Source organism: Schistocerca cancellata, chromosome 4, assembly GCF_023864275.1.
Source record: "Schistocerca cancellata isolate TAMUIC-IGC-003103 chromosome 4, iqSchCanc2.1, whole genome shotgun sequence".
Lineage (NCBI taxonomy): Eukaryota > Metazoa > Arthropoda > Insecta > Orthoptera > Acrididae > Schistocerca > Schistocerca cancellata.
Window position 1 is genome coordinate 631134608 of NC_064629.1, and position 13398 is coordinate 631148005.

At 38.5% G+C, this 13398-nt stretch overlaps 1 protein-coding gene across 1 annotated transcript in view; it reads left to right on the top strand.

Moving 5' to 3' along the window:
- The first annotated feature begins 3164 nt into the window (after window positions 1–3164).
- LOC126184554 (probable methylthioribulose-1-phosphate dehydratase) overlaps window positions 3165–13398 on the top strand; it is a 106326-nt gene continuing 96092 nt past the window's right edge. The window contains exons 1-2 of the mRNA XM_049926981.1: window positions 3165–3300; window positions 3994–4071. Coding sequence (XP_049782938.1) covers window positions 3229–3300; window positions 3994–4071 — 150 coding nt within the window. The 5' untranslated portion in view covers window positions 3165–3228. The remainder of the gene's footprint in view (window positions 3301–3993; window positions 4072–13398) is intronic.

Here is a 13398-nt window from a genome sequence, read left to right on the forward strand (position 1 = left end):
ATGTAGTCCTGTGGAATGGCTTGCCATGCCATTTCCACCTGGCGCCTCAGTTGGACCAGCGTTCGTGCTGGACGTGCAGACCGCGTGAGACGACGCTTCATCCAGTCCCAAACATGCTCAATGGGGGACAGATCCGGAGATCTTGCTGGCCAGGGTAGTTGACTTACACCTTCTAGAGCACGTTGGGTGGCACGGGATACATGCGGACGTGCATTGTCCTGTTGGAACAGCAAGTTCCCTTGCCGGTCTAGGAATGGTAGAACGATGGGTTCGATGACGGTTTGGATGTACCGTGCACTATTCAGTGTCCCCTCGACGATCACCAGTGGTGTACAGCCAGTGTAGGAGATCGCTCCCCACACCATGATGCTGGGTGTTGGCCCTGTGTGCCTCGGTCGTATGCAGTCCTGATTGTGGCGCTCACCTGCACGGCGCCAAACACGCATACGACCATCATTGGCACCAAGGCAGAAGCGACTCTCATCGCTGAAGACGACGCGTCTCCATTCGTCCCTCCATTCACGCCTGTCGCGACACCACTGGAGGCGGGCTGCACGATGTTGGGGCGTGAGCGGAAGACGGCCTAACGGTGGGCGGGACCGTAGCCCAGCTTCATGGAGATGGTTGCGAATGGTCCTCGCCGATACCCCAGGAGCAACAGTGTCCCTAATTTGCTGGGAAGTGGCGGTGCGGTCCCCTATGGCACTGCGTAGGATCCTACGGTCTTGGCGTGCATCCGTGCGTCGCTGCGGTCCGGTCCCAGGTCGACGGGCACGTGCACCTTCCGCCGACCACTGGCGACAACATCGATGTACTGTGGAGACCTCACGCCCCACGTGTTGAGCAATTCGGTGGTACGTCCACCCAGCCTCCCGCATGCCCACTATACGCCCTCGCTCAAAGTCCGTCAACTGCACATACGGTTCACGTCCACGCTGTCGCAGCATGCTACCAGTGTTAAAGACTGCGATGGAGCTCCGTATGCCACGGCAAACTGGCTGACACTGACGGCGGCGGTGTACAAATGCTGCGCAGCTAGCGCCATTCGACGGCCAACACCGCGGTTCCTGGTGTGTCCGCTGTGCCGTGCGTGTGATCATTGCTTGTACAGCCCTCTCGCAGTGTCCGGAGCAAGTATGGTGGGTCTGACACACCGGTGTCAATGTGTTCTTTTTTCCATTTCCAGGAGTGTATTTTTCACATGTATGAGGGGATATATTTATATTTTTGACGTTTGAGCCCTACTTGACCATAAAATGTACATAGGATTTTTTTTAGGTTTGTTTTCACTTTCCTTAATGCACCTATTTATTTTATGTTTGGACCGAGCTCTTCTTCCTTTGTCACATAAAGTTTTTCCAGTCTTCTTGGTGTTTTTAGGCGAGGCCAGCTGTCCAGTTGTGAATTTCCTGCCTAAATGTTTTCCTCTCCGGTATATAAAGCTGTGTTATCCCTGTTTCCTTTGGGTCTTCTTTTACAGCACCAATCCATTATTTTGTTTCTATTTTTGCTTTACTGTGATTTTCATGGAATTCCCCAATCTGTCTAGTTAATCTGATTGGTTAAATTCTTTCAATATAATCATAGGATTTCTATCGGGGTTTTCCCATATCTGAATAAATGTTGATACACTTTTCAATTCATTTATTTCCCCTTAGTCTGTATGTTCCTTCTGTAGTGTAACCTGGAAATAAAATTTTCACAATTTTTTGTCATACTCTCATTTGGATTTTGTCGATATCTTTCTGTTTAACATAACTATCTCAGCGCCAAAAAGACACTCTGATTTCATGGCTCTGTCGTAATGTGTCAGTTTGGTGAATTCTGAGATTTTTTTTTTATTGTGTGTGTCTCTTGTAAACCTGAAAGTAGTTCTTATTTTATGACAACGAATTTTATAATCAGTCATTTCCAGGCCACTTTCCTGAATGGTTTTGCTTACTATTTGAATTGAGAAACTATCACGATATTCCCGTGCTTAGTTTTTAGAATTTTGGGTGTCAATCTGTTGCTGGACAAGTGTTTTGCTTTTTCAAACGATATTGGGACATTACTTCCCTACTGCTTTTTAAGAATTTTGTGTTCTGTTTGAATGTTGAGATATAGAATCATCAGGTCATCTGCAAAAACTAAGCAGTCTATCTCAATTTAGTTCTTTCTAATTTGGTTAGTTCGTCAATTTTAAGTTTTTATTTTAGTTTCCAGCACTATTGAATTACTTTTTCTAATACACAGTCGAATGGTAATGGAGAGAATCCATCATCTTCCCTCGCTCTTACTTTAATTTCAAAATGTTTTGAAATTTCTAATCTGAATTCTACCTTGGATTTTTTATCATTTAGTTTTTCACTAATGATTGTGGTGGTTTTGATATACAGACCATATTCTTGTAGAAATGTGAAGAGAGGTTTATGGTCTGTGGAGTCACAATATTTTTTGAAGTCTTTGTGGGTGCAGACTACTTTCTTATTGTAAATTTTTTGGTGCCTCAGAATTAGTTTCATAAGTAAAATTTGATCTGGGAAACACCTGTTTGGTCTGAAATCTGCTTTATACTCACCAATTTTGCATTCAAGTTGTTGTGTTCGATCTAGGAGACAATGAGGTGTCTCTTTAATTATTATCATCAGTTGTGTCTTCCTTTTTGTGTAGCGGATGTATCAGTGTAATTTCCCTACAATGTTTTGTATGTTCAATGAAATTTAATTTCAAGTTTTATGGCCAGTTGATTTCAGTATGTATGCAACAATTTCGTCTTCACCATATGATTTCTTAATTTTTAACATTTTAATTTATTTAGTAATTCCTCTTCGTCTGATGTGTCTGTACATGGATTGGTTTGTGGGGGAATTTCTGGTGGAAATACTTCCATGGATAATTTAAATCTTTTTTATAGTGCTTGCAATGTTCTGTGCAGTTTACGTCTGCTCTCTTTCTTGAAAGGCATACCAATAATACTGTATCGGTATCCAGAACCACAATCAAAATCAATATTCTGCTCACTAAAGCATTATTATGTAGTGCCATCTGTTGGATTCCTACACGTGTGGATATTAAAACACAAGTGTTATGAGAAAACGGTTTATTTCATGAAAATTGTTACGTACGTGTACACCCTCTCAGAGATATTCATGTGCTGAAACTATAATAACTTTGCGCTGCAGATCAGCGTCACTCAGTCAGTGTTCGTTGTGGAGAAAGGTCATATTTACGTGGTTTAGGTAAAAAATGACGTCCATAATTAGGAAAGCACCTGAATCTCAAAAAAGTGTCCAAGATCTTGTGCAGTCGCCGTTTGATGTAAGTTTTTAGCATAACCCCGTTTGTAATACTACATGTTTCCACATTTAAACCAAATAGTAAAAAAGTAAATTATTATTGTGCGACATATTCTGTTGGCGAAAGCATGAGTAGCGGACGTTTAGTATCCGTGATCGATGTAATTTAATTTAACTTTTTTTTTTTTTTTTTTTTTTTTTTTTACCAACTGATTTCTGTAGTTCTGTAACAATTCCGTCGTCACCAAATGCTTTGCTAATTTTTAACCTTTTAATTTGTCTAACAATTCCCTCTTCATTTGGTGCGCCTGCTTATGGACTGGTGTGTAGGAGAATTTCTGGTGGAAATTTTTCCGTGGACAGCTTAAAAGTTTTTCCTTTAAATATTTGCAATGTTTTCTGCAGTTTTCATCATTTTTCTTTCGTGAAACGGTAAATCAATAATACAGTATTTAGAAACACAATCAAAATAAATATTCTGCTCATTGAGGCGCTTTAGTGTCGGCGAAGCTGTTTACTTTTGAACTGTTTGTTCCCTATACGTGTTCACATTAAAACACAAGGATCATGGCAAAACGCTTTTTGTTTCCTGAAAATGGTTTAGTACGTGTACATACTCTGAGATATTACTGTACGCTAACTATAATAACTTTGCGCTGCAGACGAACTACATTCAGTGTTGGTTGCATAGAAAGACAATATTTCTGTGTTTTAGGTAAAAATGACGTCCACAATTACGAAACCACCTGAAGCTCAAAAGAGTGCCCAAGATCTTCACCAGCCGCCGTTTGATGTAAGTTTTTAGATTGCCGCCGTGTATAACAATACTTGTTTTCATATTTAATTCAAATTGTAAGACGTAGCATAAATTATTCCCGTGCATCATATACTGCAGGCGAAACCACGCACAGCAAGTCTTAAGTATCCGTGTTTCTTTTCTAATGAAGTTACCATTTAATATCTAGTAATAACAGGAGTAAACCCCACCACAGAAACAGGGAGATGATTCCTCGGCAAATGGTTTACGAGCCGCTTGAAACAACTGACATTATCGTGTCAGAAGCAATGAAAATGAATAAGGGATGGTGAAGGTATGAAGTTGTTGCTACAGTTGCGGCTATGCGTTCTTGTCGCTCGTCGCCAACGGACATACAGCCAAGCAACACATTATGCGTGTTGCACGGTCTGAATCCCAGTTATTAACACCAGCTCTAAATATTTAGAAGTGTTTGATACGTTGTTTGTGAAGTAAAAAAACACGCATACATCATCAAAGCCTACTCTTCTGTTAAGCGAAGTGAACAATACTGTAGCTGTCATTATGGTGTACTGCATTTTAAGTAACATGATTGTTTATTGCTACCTGTTAATTTGTTGGAGTGATAAGCAGTTCACAGTGGGTGCTGTAGTACTCGTAATTCACAAGTCAGGGAAAGGAGAACAAGACATTCTAGGGAAACTAATTGTGCATAAGCAGTTATTTTGAAATGAAGTAGCCCCCCACCCCACTGTTTCTATTTATGAGAGACATAATGGAGTACGTAAGTGGATTAAGGCAATATTATTGTAGACAAATTAATTTTTACTATAGGGTAAGAACAGTGAAACTATTATTTTTCTTATGGCATAATTTCCATAGGTAGCCTTCGTATTGCCCAATATCAGGAATGATGTGAGGTTACCTTTGGAAAATTTACAGTATTTGATTGTAGTTATGTGAGGAAGCACAACTGAAAATCAATAAATTATATTACAGTCAACTGAACTTTGATTCATTTTTAACACATTAATGATGTTACTGGTTACTTAAATTTAGCACTTTGAAATGCAATAAAGCAAACTCCCCATACTTACGTAACCCACTTGGAGAAAATATGCTACTGTGTAGCTCATCAAGCAAATGAAATGGGCATGTAGTTGACAAAGGATAAGTCATATGTAGAGGGTTCAGGTACATTTTCTTATCACTTCAGAAGTCATGCTTTGGCATTTACTCATGTAAAACTTGGTACCAGTTAACAAAGCATGGCTGTACTCTGTGTTGGCTGTTTTGAAACCTCTAGTGAAAAAAAAGAAGTGTTTAGTTTGGCAGGCAAGCAGAAGACAAGTTGTACTACATTACTTATGTTTTAGATTTGTGTTTAAATGAGGTGCAAGCAGATATGCATTGTGCCAGTGTGTTAAATAATTCCCCAGTATTTTGAAGCTGGATATGAATAATGGTATATCAATCACATTCAAACATTACACACAGTATTTCCTACAGTGTTATTCAAAAGTAGTAGGACATGTGCTTGTTCTGGGGCCCTCTTCTTCCTTTCACCAACAACCCACATGTAATATGCACAAGTTGAACCAAATATTTACTATGAAGTCACAATACTTGCTAAAGGAAACAAATAATGGAAATTTGCAAATTAGTTGCCTGAACCATCTCCTCAGGTTCTCTGTCAACATTTGATTTTACTTTTAACTCTCACTTCCAGAACATCTCACAACCATTGCCTGGTTCCCAGTGACTGGAGTATTATTAAACCAGCATTAACTGTTTTCCGTTAAAATTCTAACATTTCTGTAGCTTCAATATATCTCCATAGCCAAACATAAAATTTCTGAAGATATGTTTCCTTTATAGTTCCTGATTCTGTAGTAATATTTTGTGCAGAGGAAGCTCAGTTTTATAAGAAAACTCTGACAAAAGCATATTGTCCATGTTAATAAACAGATGTATATGTGGAGTGACACTGTAAGATAATTAAGACACACATTTCTTGATATACATTTCAGTGTCAGTGAGCTAAATATTAAAATTGATCTCTCTGTAGGTATTGTATATCCGAGGTCATTTCAGATATAATTAGTTATAGCTGGTGTTTACATGTTCAATCAATCGTATTGAGACTTCTCACTGTGATGTTAAATGAGTCAGTTTTACAATTATAACCCATTTTCTTGATGAAAATTATAACAACGTACTGACCAGCTACATGATTTCCTCACAAACATACAGTGATTTATATTTAACTACGTCCAATCCCTCTCTTAAAGAATCATATCCTACCTAACCACAATTTACTGAGTCTGCCACAGTAGTTTGAAGGGAAGGAAAACGTAAGATTAGGGTTTAACTTCCATGACTACAATGTCATTAGAACCCAAGTAGATGTTCTGGTCGAGGAAAGAAGAATAAGGAAATCTGCTGTTTGCTTCTTAAAGAGACTGTCCCAGCATTTGCCTTAGTGAGTTGAAGTGTAGATTACAATGGCCAGGCAGGTATTTGAACCGCCATCAGGATAAAGGGAAATATTTAATAAGAGCCATCAGTTTTGACCAGTGATGTAGGAAACATGCGACAATTGCTGTAAACAACATGGCAACTATTAATGTGATATCAGTGGCAGTTTTTCTTAAAATGGTCTAAACTACAGATCAGCCTGTAACTAAAACAGTATTTTCTTTGTTTCACATTCTTTGGGTTCGCCAACTCGCAAGCAAACTGTCACCTTCGAACCTAACCTAGACCCTGGTCTAAGCTACAGATCAATCTGTCATCACAATCAGGTTTTTTGCTTTCACATTCATTGGCTTCACCGACTAACTATAAAACTCTGAATATATGCACCAAAAGATGATGTCACAGTAGCCATTATCACGAAGTCAATGGGCAAAGCTGACAATTCGTATTGAATGCTCCTTATGACCCACCAACATACCAAATGAGAGTTCAGTATCTTACCACTGTGCCACCTCACATGGCCCCTTACACTGTGGAGAAAGTATTGTACGAAATCTGTATAGGCAGTTAGTATTATATTCACTTACTTCAATTTTTGTGTGCAGTGTGTGTAAGAGAAAGACAGAGGCAGAGTTACATAACATTTCTTGTGCTGTGAGAAAAGTTGTTACACACCAATCTCAAATACTCTATTTAAAGAGCCATTATTAATCTGGCTTGTGGGTTGAACTATGTCATTCACAATTTTGACATTGAAAGCTGTAATTTACATTACACTACCTAAGCTGATGCAAAACGATTTGGATATCCCGCACAAAAGGTGCCGTTTGTGTGTTAATGAAGGGCTGAGAAAACTATCACAAAATAGCTTGCTTTGTTCTACATTTAGTAATGATGCTCTTTGTATCTTTGTAGGCATTGAGACTGTGTTGGAATTGATACTGAGGAATGTCCTTTAAAATTTGGTACGTGAAATGGTCCATCTAGTCTACTAGCAAGACTATTTGCTAGTGTAGGATCTGTCTATATAGTCAGGAAAACAAGAGAAATAACTGTGCAGTCCAGCCTCGCTATATTATCTGTAATGATTGGAATGGGCATAATGTCGTTTCCAGTGTCTGAAGATCACTGTGGGAGGAAATGAAACTATTTTAAGTGATTATAATCATTCAACAGTCAATTCGTTCTTTGTTGATAACAGAAGATTTTTACCTTCTGCAAGGGTGAAATCTCTCCTCTCCTTTCTGGAGTTACGTATCTAGGATTGGGTTTAAACATACATGTAATCATTGTAAAATTGCTACTTCATGTTCAAAAATTCACCTATTGTGTAGGAGGAGCTGTGTCATTCAGAAATTTTTAATCTGTTTTTAGATGCTGGTTGGCTATCTGCCAGAGTTTTAATGCTGTTTGGCAACTGATCGGATTTTTGTGGCAGCATAATTCACCCCTTTCTATGCCAAAGTCAGATTTAACCTGTAATAGTGAAGAGCATCCTTTCTTCTAGTGTTGCAGCTATGCATTTTGCTATTATTTTTGAATTGGGATGGGTTATTAATAACAAATTTTGTAAGTGGTAGATGTATTGTGATGGTACTGTGAACATCCCGAGTTCATTAAATAAATATCTGCAAGGTGATCTAGGGTGGGCTCCCACTATTATTCTGATTACATGCTTTTGTACAATGAATACTTTTTAAGTGTTTGTATTGCTTTGCCCAACACTTCTAGTTAGTCAGTATCAACAGAATATTGTTTTAGTGACAGAGTTATAGCCTTTTACCAATCAGCTCACTGTTTTTAGGTAAAACCGCAGACTGTATATGTGTCCCAATGGCATTTGTTGGACTTGTTGGTGGTTTAGTGTGTGTTTAATATAGAGTGGTTCTTGACCTTGTTGCCTGAGTTCTCAAAAATTAAAAAAAAATGTTTATTAGAGTATCAGAGAGATGAATGGGTGATGAGGTAAGGCATTATTTCGGAGAGAAGGATAGCTCAATTTGGTCTAGAATGGGGCAGTAAATCAGTGTAAATGACTCAAGGTAATAACAAAATCCTAATTCTAGATATTCTAGATGAGTATGAATTTTGCTCCTCCATATTGTAAATTCAGTGTTTGTTACTGTATGTAACTAAAGTACTGTGAGAGATAGTACAGTGTTCTGTACCACCTCACTTGGAATTTTTTTCATATAGTAAGGAACATCTATGCCAAACAGATATCTGAAAATTATGAATAACTTAAATCGTAAACAAATTATGTACCCAATTGTATTGCAACTAGATTTGCAGCTATGTTCTATTTAATGTGCAGTAGATATTCACACATGACCTCCAACATTAGTTAATTCATAAAACTTCACTGGTCTTCCTATATAAGACTTCCTATGCTGAGTTACTGTACATAGAACATCCACAAAATTATAGACCAATATCTGTAACACTGGTCTTGGGTAGAATCTTTGAGAATTTTCCTTGAGGGAGGAAACTGCTTGAAAGCTGCTCTGAAAACAGAGAGCTTCACTGCAGATTTAAACATGGCGAAAGCCTTATAGACAAACAGAACTGCATAAGTCAAAATTAGAATAAGAAGAGACATCTATTAAGCATTCAGGGAATTCTTTCTATTGATGTGAGAAAACCTCTTAACAAGTTCTGGTGTCTTTATGATCCTAAATTATTTGTCCAAAACTTTTTCACTGAGGAAGATTGTACTGTTTTCAAATCATTGCATGAACATCAAATGAAGCATTGCCAGTGATTGGAAAAAGTGCAGGTTGCTCCTATTTTCAGGAATGGTCATTGAATAGGTGCACTACACCAGTAGTGTCAGTTTGTGGTAGAATTTTTAAAATTGTATTATGCTCACATATTGTGAGAATACTGGAGACTGAAAATCTCTTGGATGAATGATATGAAATCCAGCTCACTCTGTTCTTCCAGGAGAGACATAAGAAGGTACCAGTGCCATTTTGATGCCATGTTCCTTGACTTTCAGAAGACATTTGTTACACCTTTGTTCTGTTACCTAGTGGACAAAATGATAGTGTATGGAAATAAGACCAACATTTAGATTGGGTTGAAGGGTTTGTAGCAAACAGAACACAGCATGTCGTTCTTAATGGAGATAAATATTCAGATGTAAAAGTTACTTCAGGTGTATGTGAAGAGCATGTTATAGGACCTAATGGCTAACATTGGAACTTTTATGAAGCTTTTCAAAGATGATGCGGTTGCATAAAAAGAAGCCTCAGTTCTACAAAATTTTGGAAGACCTGCAGAGGATGGACACTAGGTGCAGGGATTGGCAGTTGCCCTTCTGCATAAACAAATGTAACATACTGCATGTAACATTCATAAAATTTCTGGGAGTATGCATACAGAGTGATGTAAAGTGGAATGAGCACTTAAAACAAATCACAGGTGAGGCAGATGCCAGACTAAGATACATTGGAAGAACCCTTGGGAACTGAAGTCTGCCCATGAAAGAGGTAACTTAAAAAAACCCATGTTTGACGAATACTTGAATATTGCTTGTTAGTCTGGGATCCATACCATATAGGATTGATAGAGGAAAAAGATATGCTCTGAAGAAGAGCAGCACATTTTGTTATAGGTTCATTTGGTAAGTGTGAAAGTGTCACAGATATGCTCATTCATCTCCAGTGCAGATGCTACAAGAGGCTTAGTGCATTGAGGTGTGGTTTTCTGTTAAGATTCTGAGAGCACACATTACTAAAAGAATTGACAAAATATTGCTTCTTCTTATGTATATTGTGAAAATGCCTTGAAGGTGAAATTTGTGAGATTTGAGCTAACAATGACACTAGTCTACAATTATTTTCCCGTGGACCATTCATGACTGAAACAGGAAAGGGGGAAGTGATAGTGGTACACAAAGTATGCTCTGCCAAACACCATAAGGTGGCTTGCTGAGCGTATGTTTAGTACATTGTCTCGGACAGCAAACTGCAAAGGTAACATCAGGAGTACCCCCAGGGAAATGTGGTAGGACCTCTCCTGTTCTCCATGCAAATAAATGCTGTGTCGGGTAGAGTGAGCAGTAATCTGAGACTGTTTACTGTTAATGCTTCTGTGTTTTAGAAAGTGGCATTATATGACTGCAGAGGAGTTGAGGATGACTTGCAGAATTGCTAGTTCATGTGCTGAATACAGTTTACTTAGGATGTGGATGAATGTAAGTTATGAGGATGGATAGAAGAAACATTACTGTAATGTTGAAACACAAATGCTTGTTTCTCATTCAAATCAATTTAATATATACAGCAAACCAACATTATATTGAATGAGATTGTAACATCAGTTGTAGGGAACATGATTGGCAAACTGCGGCTTTATGGGAAACTTCTGAGAAGTTCTTGGGTGCATCATCATATCTGCCCATAAAGGAGGTAACTTGCAAAATGCTAGAGTTTTATGGAAATTCTTCATGATGATAGAAGGGAATCCTGAGAGAGGAGAAGATGACAATCTTTTTGTGAAGCACTGTTGAGGGAGTTGTAAAGAACCAGCATGTTAAACAGACTGTAGAATGATTAAATAATCTGATCTGCAACATGCATCTTGTGTAAGGAGCAGAAGGAAAAAATAGGGAAGATTAAGGTGCCTACAGAGGTATACAGGCAACTATTTTTCCCTTTCTACATTTGTCAGTGGAACAATAGTGTGGAATAATTCTGTGGTACAAAGTAACTTCTGCCATGCATTTTTAAATAAATCCATTTTAAATAGCTCTTTCATCTCCTTGTGTAAATTACACGGTATTAATCCCGCATAGCAAAGCATGATAAAGTGATTGCTTCCAAGACACTGAAGTGCGCTGAGCCCACATCAAATCCGCCTCGTGGATTAATGACAGGGGCCTCTGTGCCAGCCAGAATTTACTTCGTTCTCAGGTGGCCTTCCATATCCACTTACCTAAATACTGGGCTAGTTCATATGTCTGGCCTCGGTTACATGATATGTAAACACTTTGAATGGGGGGGGGGGGGAGGAGGGGGGAGATGAGACATCACATTTGACCATGCCATTACAATAGATGCAGACAGAAGAGGTACAGAGATTCTTCTCCCTGAGGGGGGAGGGGGCAGTTGGGATAGCCTTTGGGACTCGTTACATCATCATAGTAATAGCCTATGTATGGGCATGGTTGCTTCGCTGTTAGACTGGAGATGCACCATGTTAGTCCTTACCCAGTGCTGGCTGGATAAAAGGTGCTGGAAAGGAAGGGAGGAATCCCAGAAAAAAAATGCTGTTTAGAGTTCATTTTTCCTTTGTAAATGTAATACCAAACTAGGTCTCGTTCTAAGATCATGTATAGAACTGTTTGTGACATTCTTACTAATGTTTTTCCTGATGTGAGCAACAGACTGGTAGATGAACTCATTTAGCTCAGTAAGGAATCCAAATTATTCTTTCTAAACATTTCGTGACACTGCACCTGTGTACTGCTTTTAAGTATTATTCCTATGGCCCTTTTCTGCACCTTGAAATTTGCTTCTTTGGTTAGTACATCTCATAACCAAAAAAGAATCCCATACTACTTTCTACCACTTTTCAAATTTTTAACCTCTTTGAAATACCCCTATACATTACGATAAGTTAGCAATGTGTGCAATGTGTGAAGTGGTTTGGGTTATGAGAAGTGGTGGTACTTCATGCTCATTTGTTGTTTTATTTATTTATTTATTGTTCCGCGGGACCACATTAAGGAGAAGTCTCCATGGTCATGGAACGAGTCAATACATGAAATTATAACACGATTGTAGAAACAGATAAAATGAAATATAAGAAACATATTCAGGCGACAAGTCGTTAGTTTAAATAAAGAAAATCAAGAATGTAACACTGGAATTTGCTTAATTTTTTAGCTCTTCCAGGAGCTCCTCGACAGAATAGGAGGAGTGAGCCATGAGGAAACTCTTCAGTTTAGACTTAAGAGTTTAGGCTACTGCTAAGATTTTTGAGTTCTTGTGGTAGCTTATTGAAAATGGATGCAGCAGAATACTGCTCTCCTTTCTGCACAAGAGTCAAGGAAGTGAATAAGCTACTATTGCTAACAACAAACGACATTAAAGAAAATATATACTGTGAGGGCAATGTCAAAATTCCCAGACTATTGAATAGGGGTCGACAAGAGGTTTTCGAACTTACACCACACATAGCTCGAACAGCCTGTTTTTGAGCCAAAAATACCCTTTTTGAATCAGAAGAATTACACCAAACAATAATACCATATGACATAAGCATATGAAAATATGCGAAGTAGACTGCTTTTTGTGTTGAAATGTCACATATTTCAGATACTGTTCTAATGGTAAATAAAGCACCATTTAGTTTCTGAACAAGATCCTGAACATGGGCTTTCCACAACAGCTTACTATCTACCCGAACGCCTAGGAACTTGAACTGTTCCATCTCGCTTATAATATGCCCATTCTGTCTAATTAAAATATCAGTTCTTGTTGAATTGTGATTTAGAAACTGTAAAAACTGAGTGTTTCTGTGATTTAGCATCAAATTATTTTCCACAAGCCACGAACTTATTTCATGAACTACATTATTTGATAATGTTTCAATATTACACACAAGATCCTTCACTACGAAGCTGTTGTCATTAGCGAACAGAAATATTTTTGAATCACCTGTTATACTTGAAGGCGTATCATTTATATAAATAAGAAACAGCAGTGGCTCCAGCACCGACCCTTGGGGAACGCCCCATTTAACAGTGCCCCATTGGGACTGAACATCACTACCACTCTCAATATTGCGGAGAATTACCTTCTGCTTTCTATTCTTAAAGTAAGAGGCGAACCAATTGTAAGTTACTCCCCTTACTCCATAATGGTCCAACATCTGCAG